At 43.0% G+C, this 15,324-nt stretch overlaps 1 protein-coding gene across 1 annotated transcript in view; it reads right to left on the bottom strand.

Annotated features, from left to right (window-relative positions):
* The window catches only part of bmp6 (bone morphogenetic protein 6), a 45,496-nt gene extending 33,568 nt beyond the window's left edge, over positions 1-11,928 (bottom strand). The window contains exon 1 of the mRNA XM_026179318.2: positions 11,168-11,928. Coding sequence (XP_026035103.1) covers positions 11,168-11,576 — 409 coding nt within the window. The 5' untranslated portion in view covers positions 11,577-11,928. The remainder of the gene's footprint in view (positions 1-11,167) is intronic.
* Positions 11,929-15,324: the final 3,396 nt, after the last annotated feature.

Genomic DNA, 15,324 nt, shown 5'->3' with positions numbered 1-15,324 from the left:
CGCTGGTTGAGATTGCAACAATCCTGCACTGGGATGATTTATCCTGCAGTACATGGCACCCAAAAAGATGCTCCATTTAAAGCTGGTCTGATTTTAAGGACTGGCTATCCTTTGGTTGTCATTAGATACAGGGGGAAACATTTCACTGGCCAGGAGAGAGGGCGTTTTTTTAAGTCCGTGACTGCGTCCTGAAAAAATATGAGACTGCTGCAAATCTATCAGCGAATTTTGAAAATAAAAACGTCTCTGGCTGTTGCCTGGTCGCAAAATGAGATCCCCAAACAGAGAACGACAGGTGGACCAGTAATAGTTTTCAAAGACACCATTAAAGTCAATATTTATTGGGGAAATCAGCGACCCCAAGCAAACGGAGGCCATGATCGTTTAAAAAAAAAAAAAAAAAAAAACTGAGAAAAGGGAAAAAGAAGGAAAGAAACCTCTGATCTTGTTCCTTTTTTCTGCAATGCTCTTTGTCCTTGATGCTCGGCTCCTCTTTGGTTTTGGCTCTTCCTCTTTGGTTTATATGAATGATGATAGCTACCTATGGTCTTCCTCTTGGGTTGTGACCACAGACCCTCTCAGAAATTGCTCCCTCTGCTGCTTTATTAAATTGGCCACCACTCGGTGCTAAGTGAATATTCCATAAACAGAGACAAACTCCTGCGGTTTTTGATGGGCCCATTTTCAGCAAAACAAACCATTTCAGTGGCTTTGAATTATTACCAGGCCCCATTTTATTTAGATTGTGTCTATAAGGGACGGCGGCTGTCAAGAGTCCCCCCTTTTATTGGCTTTCTGAGGTCTAATTGCACAGACTGTGTGTAGTCTGCACAGCCGTCATCTTCAGGTTGCTGTGTGTTCCTGCTCGTACGTGTCTGCCTATATTTATGTGTGTGTGCCTTTGTAGACGTGCAGCAGCACAAGCAGCAAAAAAGCCTGCTATAGTGATCTGCCGTTAAAATCTGCTTTTGGGCAGCAGGTGTGCATGCGTGTGAGTGTGTGCGCATATAAGTGTGTGTGTGTGTCTGGTCCCAGATTTAGAGGAGGAAGCCGGTGTCAGAGCTGAGAGATGGATCCCTCCTCAGGGATCCGATAAATAAGGAAAAAATATCTTTGAAAAAGGGAAACACAGCTGTTTCCAAAGGAGAAGGCAAAATATCGGTGGCTTTGCATTCCACAGCCACAAGGTAGAAGGCCAGCTCGCCCCGTGATGATGTTTGGGACTCTATTTTCACTCCCCACTTGAACACCTCCCTTTTTTTTCTTCCTCTCCACACATCTTCTCTTCCATTATGTCGCTCCCTCCTCACCTCTCTCACTCTCTTCCCTCCACTCTGTCTGTCATAAAGACAGTCGGACCGCAGTGTGATTCCCATTGGAAGGTCCACGGTGACCACAATGCATTTCAGCAGCTTAGAGGCAGAGCACATGATCCACTGATAAATCAGTCTGGGCCGGCTTCAATACTCCCCCCCGGGCCGACTTACATGTAAGACCTACTGCTTGTTTTACACACAGGCATGGCTCCAAAAACAGCGACGGTAACAGGATACTTGGATATTCAAAAAGCAGGTGGGCCTTGAGGAAAATCGGTAGAAAAATAATCAAGGTTTCTAATAATAGGTCTGTCGACAGTGTCAGCAGAGCGCTGCAGAATGACATCCACTTTATCTGAGCTCGCAGAGAACGTTTAGAAACTCACATCGAAACAGTCTTTTATCATTTCAGTGAAGCTCGCCGGGAACTTCCTTTAACACACATGGATAAATGTGCAACACACTGCTACAAACACGAGAGTGATCAATGCTGTCACCGCAAACAGCTGTAGAAAAAAAGACATAAGTGAAAACTGAAGAGAGCGAAATGTTACAGGAATAATCAACACCGCAGTGATCAAAGAAGGAAATTAGCATACTCGATTATGCTCTTTTTTTCGTTTTAATGACAGATTACATACTAATCACGTGTTTTCATCTCGCTGTTGGAATAAATGATTTTAGAAGCAAAATCATTAGCAGGGTGTGCACGCACACAGAGAGTGGAAAACCACCCAAAATTAGTCCACATGGAAGGATGTTTCGTGGCCTAAACGAATCATTAAAGCACTGGGTGGAAGTGCAATACCTCAAAAGGAAACCACACGCCTCAGAAATCTGATTAAAGTGCAGTGCGGTGTAATAGCTCGCGCTGTCACTGACTGCTCAGTGTGCAAACAGTTGCTTCTAATGTTTCGGCGTTTTCAGGACTTCAGAGAGAAAGCTTATGGCTTCAAACAGGAAACCAATTGCATGTTAGTAACATTTTTAAAAAAAAGTTACTTAAATATTTATTACATTTTTTAACAAGCTTTTGCCTTCATTCTTAAGGTGGTTTTGAGTGTTTTGAAACCCAAATAAAAAGTATTATTAGTATTATTATACAGCGCAGTTGTGTAATATAACTGTCGCCCTCACTCATATCTATTGTGTGAAGTTTGGAGGAAACATTGTGCCATTTTTAATAAAAGTGTCCAGACTGAGGAAAGTTGTGCACTCTCAACTTGTACGGGCAGGAGCAGAAACGCCACATATGCTACAGTGTTTAAAATATGTGAAATAAGACAGCGAGTCACAAAGTCTGACTATCTGAATGACTGTCAACACTTTCCCCAGCTTCCCACTGGCCACTTTAAATTATCTCATAATTTCACAGTGGTGCACGAATCCAACATTTACTGCAGTTACGGGAGTTATCTAAAGGTTCATATCCTTCATGTTCCTAGAGATATCTCTGTAGCACAACACTAAGCTGAGACGTTCTGCCTCTATGCAGCTGGTTTTTCTTTTATTTGGATGTGAAATACAGATAACAGGGAGAGAGGAATGCGTCATCAAAGACATGGGCTGGACACACGTCACGTAACCTGGATGAAGGGAGATCGGAGCATATTATTCGCAAAAAAACAAAAAAAACAAAAACAAAACAAATGGGAGACTTCCTCTTCCAAAAGGATTATACTGGACATTTAAACATTGAGATAAGGTCTCCAGGAGACTGGCGGCTCAGATATGTGCAAAGTGTCAGTACAGGGGGAAGCACTGGGCAGAGTTTCCCTTGCACATCCTTAGTGATAAGATCCTTTAATCCAAACTGCCTCGTGGCAAGAGGAATGGATACATTTTTCTATGAGTGGCCTCACTTAGGATCTAAACCTCTGGCCTAATCGATTTGGTGGCACATATGTAATGCCTTATAAATTTGTAGCGTTTAGGATTTAAAGACATCATTTTACTTTTTTCTTTTCTAAAATGTTTTTGTAACTGATTGTAGAAAAAGATTAAACCCATCTTTCTTTGCTCTTTTTTTCTTCTTCCTCACCTGACCCACCGTTGTCATTCTCGTTCTGTAGAGATGCCTAGATTAAGAAATTTTAGATTTAAATCAAAAATGTTGTGCACAGCATATCGAGAGCACTTATTGCTTACCTTCCTCCTTTGCACTCTTTTTTTTCTCATCTTATTCTTCCTCCCCGCCCCAATTCATCTCTCCTGTCTCTGACTGTTTTCCTGTCAGTATCGTGTTTAGAAAGTCAGCCCGTGGGTCAGCCTAGGGCTCATAAATTTGTCAGCAGCGGCGCTGCAGAAAGGGGAGGCTACTTGCTCAGAAGGGTCAAGAGCACCGGTGGTCATATGGGGCCTTTTTCTCACTGCGGACTCGTGGTTGTTGTTTCAGGCACGTCCTCTTTAGAGAGACACCCAGCCTGGGAACATGCGACGGGCAGCAGTGTGTGATGAAGACATCTTGTGTGATGAAGTTCGAGTTCCAAGTTGTCTAAAGGGTACATTCAAATACTCTCCGTTTACCAGAGCAGACACTCACGGTGAAAGCGCGAGTCTGTATTTGTGTATTTGTAAAGACTTGCGTTGCTACATTCATGTCGCGACCCCTGACCCTAACCCTGAAGAACGGACTCCACCCCGACACACTCATCGTTGTTGAGAGACCTTGCGTTTCTAAATGTTCACACACAAACATATGCACATACACAAGAAAATAAACCTATTTTCTAATGTTTTTAACAGGGATATAGGTGCTCCGTGCTATAAATAGAAACACATAAAAGCTGGTAGGAAGACTTCTTCGATTACGGAGGACTTTACCAGTCCTCTTTAAGTCCATTAAAGTACTGCACTCTATTCTGAAATTAAAAAAAAACAGAAAACAAGAGACCAAGAGCATCAGCAAAACACCAAAAAGGTGCTAAACTTCTTGTTAACGTGTCCATTGTAAGAACAAGATCTAAAGAGACTGGTGTTAATGGAAAACCATCATGAAGAAACCACAGCTTCCTGCACGCCAACAGCAAAACCTAGAGGTAGCCTCATAGATTGATGCTATTTTTTCTTTAGACGTCTGAACAAATCAGCATCAAGATAAAAGAAGAAAATAATTATAATTGTTATTTATTTTGTTTGATTTATTTATAGTCTTTTTTTGCATGTCACAAATGTCCAAATAAAGTCCATTCAGTGACTTTTCACATATTTTTGACTGGACTAAACTGGTTTGGGCTGGAAATGATGCCAGTGTGTCTTAAAATCTTACTTGCACTGACAAATCTTTTTTGTCCTCATTTTTAAAATATCAGTGAAAAGCAATTTATTGTGGAATAAATAAGCAATAATGAATGCATTTACGCACTCCTTATAATGGTGCTAGCCTGCAAGCAGCCTGTGGGTCTCCCTTTCTTCTTTTTGTTCCTTTCCTTGTTCCCATTTTTTTAATTGATCGGAGATACATCCTTGCTTCCCAGTGGAGTCACAGAAGAATGTGACACCAGGAACGTTTACCGTCACCATTTACGCCATTCCCGTCAGCCAAGAATGAGTCTCTCTGACAGGGTAAATGATGGCGTCATTATGATGATGATGGAGATTACTGGGCACAAAAGGACATGCTGAGTTGAGATTTCAGCAGGAAAAAACCAACCAGCCAGTTCTTACTACACACAAGTGTAGATGTGAACTATATTGGTGAGGGCCTGATTTAAGGAGGGAACATTGACTAATTTGATAGAATTAAATGTTTTCACATTATTTTTGAGCTGAAGGTGCAGCTGTGGTCTTTGTCTTTGGATGCCATTTCTTCCCCTTCTACTTTTATTTTATTTGTAGCTACAAACTTGGGGAAATTGGAGAAATGCATAAATCAAAACAAAGTGAAACGTGTTCTTGCATCTTCACCTCTTTCCTTTGTCCGTCTCTTTCATGTTCACACTCTTCAGACATACAAACTCAGCCTTACACAAGCACAAAACCCTGATTCCTGGTTAATGATCTCCTCCTTGTAGACACTTAAACATGACACAAAGCCTGACAGTTTTAAAGCCCCCCTCGGGAGAGTGACGCAGGAGTTAAAAATGTGCACAAAAAAAAAAAAAAGGCAGGAGGCAATGAAAGTGATTGTGTTTTCTCTCCGGGGTTTTAAATACAGCGTTCTTCTCGCATCGCAAACCCCATGAGATACCACGAAACAGTTAAAAAGCGACAAGCAAAGACAGATAGACGTGGAGAGGAATCGCAGATGTGAGAGATGCGAGCGGAGCTTGGCGTCACTTTCTTTTAAGCACAGCAGAACAAACAGAACAAATTCCTCCATGCCTGCACGCAGAGGTGATAGATGGGAGCAGCGAGTCCCAATCAGATGTTCCGCCGGGGTTATCGGCTCATTTCAATAGATCGTTACCGGCAGGGAGTGCGCTGCACATCACCTCCTTATCTCGTCACACTCCGTCATCCCACGCCTCTATCGCTCCGAAGTGGAATGCCCAATGAAGACATGAAAATGGATGGGAGGCAGAGGGGAAAGGAGGAACATGGGAAGAGGTGTAAGGGAGCCCCAAATCTCAGCTGCCATCTCTTCAAGCCTGAGAGTCATGCCGTGAGAGGGAGCGATATTATCGAGGGGTGGATGAGTGTGTGTGAGATTGTGTGTGTACATCCTCTTACCGAGCACAATACAGTCAGGAGACGCACTCATCAGCACTGTAATGTGCACAAATGTTCTCCTAGGACGTTCAACAGAGTTGTCCTGTAACACTCCATCTTTTTATGACAGCCTTCTTTTTTTTATGAAGCCTGACTGGAAAAGACATAATCTCGTTAACCAGACATGTTTCCCCCATCAACCCTGTTTGTTTCTTGAGGCAGCTGTGTGTTTTGCCAGAGCGCTCAACAACCAACTCAATCCAAACATGAGAAAAAAGAAGCGCGCTGAAACCCTGAAACTCAATAAGCAGAATTATTTGTATATCTTGGGCCATTCTTGAACATCATCGCAAATTCAAGTGAATTTGTTGTGGCAGTGAAATATCTGATACTGTAAACAGATGAAAACAAACACAGAGGTTTGTACTATGTAATTTTTCTCACCGTTGAAGGAAGGCCTTCACTGCCAAGTTTATGTTTCAGAAAAGAGCTTTTATTCCACTCTAGCATATCTTGAATTCCTCGCTTAACTTCTGGCTAATACTGTTTACGGGGTTCTCAAAGTTGAAGAAAAGTGATGGGTGGTCCTCTGTTCTGGTCCCTTTGGCTTTGCAGGAAGTGTTTCAAGACAATTTAGTGAAAATTTTCCAATTTTCCACAGTGCGTGCCCTAAACAATCGACTCTTTGATCGAAGCCAGCTAATTATTTGATCATGCTGGAGCTCTGGGACACGTACTGCTGCAGAGGAAGTGGCTTACCTGGGCTTAGGCACTGAGAAACGCAGCCAGGCATCATAAGACAAGGAAAACAGGCATTTAATAAGGGCACTTCATTTGAGAATAAGCCCAGGGCTGTCTGAACCCGGCTAATCTCCCCAAAACCCACTTCTTAAAGCTTTCTGCCTTGTTTGCCTTTAAAGTGTGGGAGGTAGGTGAACGCTTGGCTGTTTGCTTAGTGACAGCTCAGGTATAACCATGCAATGAGGTGTGCAGAGACTGAAAGGACAGGGAAAAAGAGAAAATAAGGGTAGAAGCGATGACAGACAGGTGGGAGAAAGAAATTTCATTACATTCGAGCTTCGAGGGAAAGATGTGCAGTTTCGCTTTCTGGACACCGGGAAAAATGCCAAGTTTAAATGCAACCAAGATTAAATCAAGATGTCATGTTTGTTTGTTTGTTTTCAGACCTCCTCCAGAGAGTGTTAGAGATGCAGTCTACAAAAAGCTGCACGTGTTTTTTCCAAGATGAAGATCTGATGTGTACTTTTTTCTAAGTTCTGCTACACCGATGAGCAGTCTGTGCATCGAAATAGCCACTCTCCACACTACATATAAAAAAATCGATCTGAACCCTGATAAAAATATAAGTTGGACAATTTATTACTCAGATTTTAAGATTAAATCCCATCCCTACTTCAAGGTTATGGGCACCTCTCATCTTTGATTGTGGGTTTTCTAGATGAGCTGTTGTTTCAACTAGAATGAACAGACTGCACTATTAAGCCTGCTTATTTTCAATTACATCTTGTATAGAATGGATCGGTGAGCATAAATGTGTCAAAGGTAAGTGTAGATACAAACAAGAAGTATTAAGGGCAGATTATTAAGACGTGGTTTCAACTGCACTTTAGCCAGCCGGTGAAAAATCTTCCCCCGAGACGCACACATAATCCTCTGTGCTCCCAAATCTAACCACAAAAATCTGATTTGTGATCTGCTTGACGAAGCAGCCCGTGACTAAATGTAAATGAATCTTATCTGGATGCTTTGTATCCTGAGAAAACAAGAGCAACTTGGGCCTTAGAAGAAAAAGTAGCTCCGAGGACAGGTTTCATCTCACCTCCAAAGCATCAGAGGGTATTTAGAACTCGAAAAAGTCAAACAAGGTTCAAAATCCCTGTGGGGGTTTTCCAGGATTATTATGGGACCTTCCCCTCGGTGCCTCCCAGCAGACAAACAGAAGCCCTGCAGAGCTATGCCAAGCTTTAGAGAGACCTCCGCACCTGCCTGCCTGTCTGTCTGTGGGCCACAAACACATCACAGTTAAATGCAGATGACACAGGAACAACATTTGTCGTTCCTGCTCGGCGACCCATGAAACCAAAGGCGTTTCTGTGCATCTCTCATTCACCATAACCACCAGGAAACAGCCTAACCGCTAAAAATCAAACCTGATAGGAATAGCAAATTTTCCCCTGCTGACTATTATAACCGTCACTGCGGCTTTGGGTATTTGCTCAGCAATATGTCACCGCTCATTAATTGAGTGAGCAATGACCTCTTGTATTTGTTTTCCACTGGAATGCAGCTTTACCAATACTGGTCACTTACTCCACAATATACTACCTTGTGAGAGATTTACCGAGGAGTCCAGTAGGTCATATTTTTTTCCCCCACTAAATATTAATAGTTCTAATAGTTCACTGCAAATGTGAATGTGGAAAACATAGCTTTGTACACTAAAGGATGAACACTCTTTATAGTTCTTGCTGGTAAAGGATTAGAAGCACTTGCTTTCACACGTGAAACAAGTGCTTCTAACAACCCCCGACTCCTGTTGTACAGAGCGACCGTCACCTGTGGACCTCTCTGTGCATCAGGACGTGTCCAGAGCTGCAGAGTGTCGCACAGGGTGAGTCACGCGGCACACAGTGTCGCTTCACTCCACCCCAGTGGAAAAGCAGAACGTCCACAAGGCAAACAGTGATGAACGCGCTCCTCTAGGAATGAAGATGAAAAAGCAGCTGGAAAATGTGCTTCTGCTTCCTCCCCCCCCAATTTAAAGTTTTCCACATCTTTTTTTCTTCTTCTTTTTTTCAGTGGGTCATTCTGAACAAGTGATGAAGGCATGGGAGAATGGACGACCAAACACAAAGTGTACATGAATCACGCAGAGGTGGGGGTGTGAGGAGGCATATGGTTTGCAGAGAGCGTATTTGAGACCGAATGTAACGCTGGGGCTCTTAAATCTGTCCGTGCCCCCGGGAGAATACACTCTGAGAATGAGACATCTATCTGTGCTGCTGCCACGGTTGGCTGTGAAAGCCATCAGCTCAGACCCAAGTTTAAATCACTGTCATTGTTTTGTTTGCTACGGGGCGCTTTCACCTCTGTGATTCGTACATCTGCACACATGGCTGGTTTCAAAACAGGTGAATCCACTTTGAAAACCATGTGACCCGTGTAAACCACATGTCATCTTCTTTAATTTGACCGATGATCTTGCTACAGTGTGTTTCACTTAACAATATTTGTCAGATGAAGGAGCTCGGCTGAACCCGAGTCTGTTAATCTGTCATTTTCAAATCCTTTCAGACAGATTGTTTGACTTCTCCGCTTTTCTTTCTCTCATTAATCTTGATTCCAATTTGTAGTTTTACTCAGGCCACACATGATATCCAGATTTCTGGGGCTACTTTTGAAATACACACACAAAAGGACCACCCAGAAGTGTTTCTTTCTACTATAGTTTTCTAAAAGAGAATCCACCACACAAATGGCTCCAATCGCCCAAAAAAACCCCAAAAAAGACACATTAAAAACTAATCGGACGGCGACGACACACGGTAGTCGTGCAAGGCCTTATTTGCAAAGCAGATGGAAAGCCTTGGCCTGTCCAACATTAATTACAATCACATTCAGGGAGGAAGCCATCCCTCCTCCAGGGCGGTTAGGACTCTGTGTACGGCTGGAGGAGATGGCAACCTAATCCCCTGGTCACCGCAGAAATCTGAGGGAATCGTCAAAGGATGGACAGGACATGATTAATCAAAGTGGAGAGCCAGATGTGCAACAACACGGGCGTATAAACCGAACACTCGCACAGCAAAGGAACACCAAAGCCAGACGCACAAACACCATCGCATTCCCCCCACAGAAGCCAAAAGAGGGGCTCCGATATATGAGACTAAAACGACGGCCTCCTCCTGTCTGAATATCTGGTTTTCATCACTACAAAATTGCAACACCAATCCTCAGAGGTACAATAAGTAGAGAATAGTGCTCTACTTCAGTCACTCCAACCTAATTCACTTCTTCGTTTGCGGTACTGAGTGACTGTTAAATGGTTTAGAAAGGTGCGGGGTAAAAATATTTACAGGAATATTTGTTTTAAGAAAAGTTTGAGTGAGGGGGGGGGGGGGGGGGGGGTGAAGCCATAAGACTACATTCTTCTGCAGTGATATGTTCCCACTGCTCTCCTAGCCAGATCATGACAATGCAGCGAGTCCCCCCCCCCCCCCCAAAAAAGGACAATCAATCTGGATTTAAGCCTCCTTCTCCACCAGCGCCTGACTCTGGCAGCGCGTCTGTTTATCTTGAGGCGCTCTGTTTAGAGTCTCCCAGTAAACACTACAGCTCCTAATGGAAGGAAAGGCTTTGAGCTTTTATGTCCTAAACCCGTTATGATTAAAGTGTTCCTCTTTATCATCACTCGAGCTAATTAAAGACAAAGCTGCTTGGGAAACACAAACAACGCGACGCGATTTACGCACAGTAACCGCAACTCGCTGTAACGGAGGTCAACGGCAAGAATAGCCTTATATATATATATATATTTATATTTGTGTGTGTGTGTGTGTGTGTGTGTGTGTGTGTGTGTGTTACACGCCAGCGGTGGTGGTTGATGGTTTGCTGAGAATACGAGGTTTATTTTTCCCGGGAAGACATAAATCATGGCGTAGATTGCACAGCAAGACTTGACCACAGAATTTCGGTCCTATAAATGAGCTGAGGAGGGCGAATTTACGCGGAGGGAGAGGACGTGTAACAATAAATTACTCAGAAACAATACGAACCTCGTCAGTTTTCCCTCAAACCGCACAGTAGATGAGTTTGTTATTTGCTCTCCCTGTGGTTTGCACAATGGGTTCGTTCATTATCCGGCGATAAAAGTGCGTAACTGTGTGTCTGCTTTGTGTGTCGCGCTGTGTTGAGAGCTGTAACCCCAAAGTTTAAAGTAGATGAGATAAAAAGAGCCAAGTTATGACCCTTTTTTTATATTTTACTTTTTTAGCATTAAATTCCGATAAAGTTTTCTTATTTTGTCTAATTATCCTCCGGTCTGCCCAGGCACAAGTTTCACTTGCTTGTATAAAACACCTGTTCGGTCTCATATAAAATAGACCCAACACAATCACAATTACGCACAGAGAAGAAAAAAATCACAGATGAAAAAGTTTTGTTTTGTTTCAATAACTTACCTAAATTAACGAAGCTCATCACCATGTCTGCATCATTTAGAAAGGCAGTTTCTTGATATGTGGCCAGGGGAGGGCTCTGGGTCGTCCGCATGGCCTGATATCGCTCCAACCTGCTTTCCACTTGCCTCTTCTCCTCGCTGGATATAGTGTTGTATAAGTCCAGCATGAAAAGCGGAGCGGAGTTGTACTTTCCGTTTGACAAATGTGGTCTCGGTCTGTGGGGCAGCCCCAGGATGGACAGGATCTCCTTCTGCATCTCCCTCTTCTCATGCGTCCTCAGCCGCCGGTGGGTGAAACCTGCTTGAACCTCGTTATTCCCATCCAGTGAATAATTACTCCCCGCGACTGTGAACATGCAGTAATAAGCGCTCCACCACAATCCGACCAAGGCAAGCCAGCGGATGGTCATGGTGTTGTCCCTCAGTGGCTCTCCGGAGTCCCAAGAGTGGCTGGCTTGGAGCTTCAGTCGCCTATCCGAAAGTAAAAATGCGCGTAATGGTAACCAAAGTCCGTCCGGGCGCGTTGTGATCTGTGGCAACCAAAGATCAAAAGCAAAGAAAGAATCGTGTATCAAGCCATTTAAAAGACTCGCCAAAGCAAAATGCGCATAATAGTATCGGCCCAGCTTTCATTTCTGATCGCCGTAGCGCGCTTGGCTCCTTCAGGATAAAGTGCACCATGTGAAACTTAATTCTGAGCGCTCCAGTAAGTCGGTCAACAGACACCGTCTGATGTCACATTTACCAGAAGAAGAACAACTCCTCTGACAGAAGCCATGTTACTTACAGCGGATATATCTACTCGCCTGGATTTATGGCTTTTCCAAAGCTGCGCACTGGGTCCTTAAACTGTTCGAAGCGCTCTCAGCGACAGTCACCTACTCCCACAGGCGGAGTGTCAGAGTCTAACAGGAATCAGCAGGTTGCAGTCCATAATATGCGTGCGCACGGACGTGTTCGGCGCTTTAACCGCCCACTCTGTGCGCTCTCAGCCAGAGGTGGAGCTCTTTTTAGGCTGCAAACACGACCTAACATCGTATTTCCAGATTTTACTTACAGCCTGTTTGTTTTAATAAAGCTGTCAGGTTTGTGAAGCACGAGATGCGGTCGTTATTTTACACTTTCCGTGTCAGGACTTGAGGGAAACTCTGCTTCTGCGTCATACTTCTACGTGTAACTAATAAATAAGACTGCTGGGGTCGATCTCACACTTCTGATCGGAGCACACCATACTCTAAAAGGATCTGTTTTTAACGAGGTTTGAAGAGTTGCGATGCGGGAGCTTGAATCAGTAAATGTGCTAAAGCAGGGGTCACACATTTACACGTTGTCCTGTTGAGGCACGACCCCTGACGATGGAGACTGAAACAGCAAGTAAAGCGCTCACAGCAGCTACAAGCGAGAAGAGCCCGCACCTTCCTGTTACCGCCGCTGGAAATAACGCGAACAAATTGCGCAATGGGTAATTTGGCCGAGATGACCCTTGGAAAACAAAGTCCTGAAGTAAGAATTTTAACTTTTTTTCTTTTGCTTCTTTGTACAGTCTGCGGTCGTACATTCATTTCAAACTAAAACAATAAAGTAAATATTTAGTTCCCAGTCTCAGCTTCGAGTGGGTTTACAGGAAAATAGAAGTATCTGCGTGGCAGACACGGGATTTTTAAACAGCACAGAGTCCAGAGTTAAAGGGTTCAGAAATATTTGCATGAATAAACACAGATTTAATGAACATCTGAATATTTAACACTGGCTGTGCAAACCCACACACTTCCCCGCAGCTGGATCTAAATGGACTGGTTCTTATATGGCGCTTTTCTACTCTGAGCACTCTTCTCCTCGCTCACTTACCTCATTCATCCATTCACAATCTATGCTCTTTCTTTCAAAGGGCTTTTTATCTCACATTCACAGGCATTCAAACATGCTCCAGTTCTGGATTTACTTCACATGCATGGTCAGCTCCCTGCTCCTCATAGGACAGTAACTTAATGATATCTCTCACTCAGCTCTGTAGGCTCTTTTGTGAATGAAATGATGATGAAACAACAGCTGCCCACGGTCACAGCTAAGAGTTTGTTCTTAGAGGTGAACCTTTGCGATTTAACTCCCCTGAAATTCAAGTCAAAATTCAAATCAAAAGTGTTCAAAGACAGAGTATTTGTTGTGATTTGAACGATATTGGTCACTAATTACTTAAAAGTATTTTTAAGTGCCATACCATACACAAATACACTCACCTGTTCTCTATTATTTAAGTTTTTTGTAAATAATAGTAGGTATGCTTCTTTTCTGGCACATTATTTCACTTCCTCACTTCAGATGACTCGATAAAGCAATTTTAATACTTTGCGAATTAAAGTCATACATTTAAACCCTATAAAATATAGTGCTTAACATTATACCTTAGCCACCTATGTCTCCTATATGTGTCACAAATTCACTGCAATGTGCTGCTGTAGTATTTAGTGCTTTTATAGTCTCTAATATTCCATTGAAAATAGCATGGACCTCATGCATTTGGATGTACTAAAAAATAAAAAATCTCACATGCTATTTTAGTGTACTAAATAATATGTTGCTGTGGTATTTCAGAACCGGCCTAACAGAACTCGGCTAAACGTGCTCCAGAAACGGAAAAGGAATTCTCTAAAATTCCTCTTCTGTCTTTTGCTGCCCTCTCTCCATTCCCCCTAACCTGTGTTATGTCTTCCTGGTCCCTTCAGTCTGTGATGGACCGGGTGATAAGGTCCAAAGGTGTCCATATCGTTCTGAGTCTCTGCTACTGCTGCTGCCAGAGCTTATCTAATCTGTACGTGAAGAGTGAGATCCAGCATCAAAGCTACACATACCACCACCACCACACAAACAGACACATACACTCACACATCTACTGCTGGGGAGCTTCCAGACTAAATACCACACCATCAATCCCATACAGCTGAAAGAAAACCTAACATTGGGGAAGGGCGTGTTTTTCAAATGTCATTGTCTATTCGCTATATTCACTCTACACAGTTCTCCTGATTGGAAATAGTTGAAAACACTTATCCCGCCTAATCAACATGAAAATAATCCAGAAAGACTTGTCACACATAAAATTATGTGTTTTGAAACGCAAACTGATCCATCTCTGAAATAACAGAAGCAGGGCTAAAGATGCTGTGCTGCGCTGACGGAGAACCAGCTGTCCCGCGGACATCATTTATCAGCTTTTTTCAGTTTTTCTTGGAAACCAAGATCTCATTTATTTGAGCTGGAGCTAAGTCCTGATTTATAACACAGGCTGTGGGTTAAGCCAAGTTTGAGCACACAGACACATAAAAGTAACCCTTTCACTGGGAACGATTTTGTGAATGGTGACTTTTTTCCCTTCCAGTTTTTTTTTTTAAAAGATGCTTTTTTGGCTTGAGTGTTAAACAGAGAAACAGGGAACGAGTCAGGATAAAAGCATGAAAGGAAAGGGTTCATTTATGAATCAGCCGATGGCAACACCATGAAGTCCATGATTTAAAGTCTTTATGGACCATTAATTTTAGGCATGTGTCTCAATAAACAAACACTACCCTGCTCCCCAAAAACAATTCATAGCTCTTCTTGTCTTTCGCAGAGCTTTCATAGCAACCAGCATAACAAGCCACACATGCACACATTTACTTTAAAATAATATGAAAAGATATCCCTTGACATGTTGTGTGTGTGTGAGGGTGTGTGTGCGCATTCCCCGAGGCAGCGCAGGTGATATGTGTGCATGCTGGGTGAATTGGAAGCAGAGGGAGGAGGAAACATTAAACAGAAGTTCTGTGTCCTGTCATCACACTGTCTAGACAGGACACCTCCTAGACCTAATGAGGTCTTTGTCTGTCTGTCTCTATTTTACTCTCGCACACACGCACATACACATCTATATACTCCTTTAAATCTTCCCATGAGACATTTTTATTTAAGAGGTCACTGAGGAGTTCAAACAAACTTTCATGCAGAGAGAACCAAGTTGTTTTTTTCTCAAGAATCTCCAACATGCTAAATTAAGGGGAAGTATGCGCCAAAGCCACAGGAATGCTTAACCTGGCACAGACCTGATAATAAGCGCTAAATTTTCTGCAGTAATTGTATTGCTACAGTTGCTAAATCACACACGCACCCACACGCATGCAAGCA

This window comes from Astatotilapia calliptera, chromosome 9 (genome assembly GCF_964374335.1).
Source record: "Astatotilapia calliptera chromosome 9, fAstCal68.1, whole genome shotgun sequence".
NCBI classification, from domain to species: Eukaryota; Metazoa; Chordata; class Actinopteri; order Cichliformes; family Cichlidae; genus Astatotilapia; species Astatotilapia calliptera.
The sequence above is the reverse complement of the archived record's forward strand: the minus strand, read 5'-3'. Positions and strand labels throughout refer to the sequence as shown.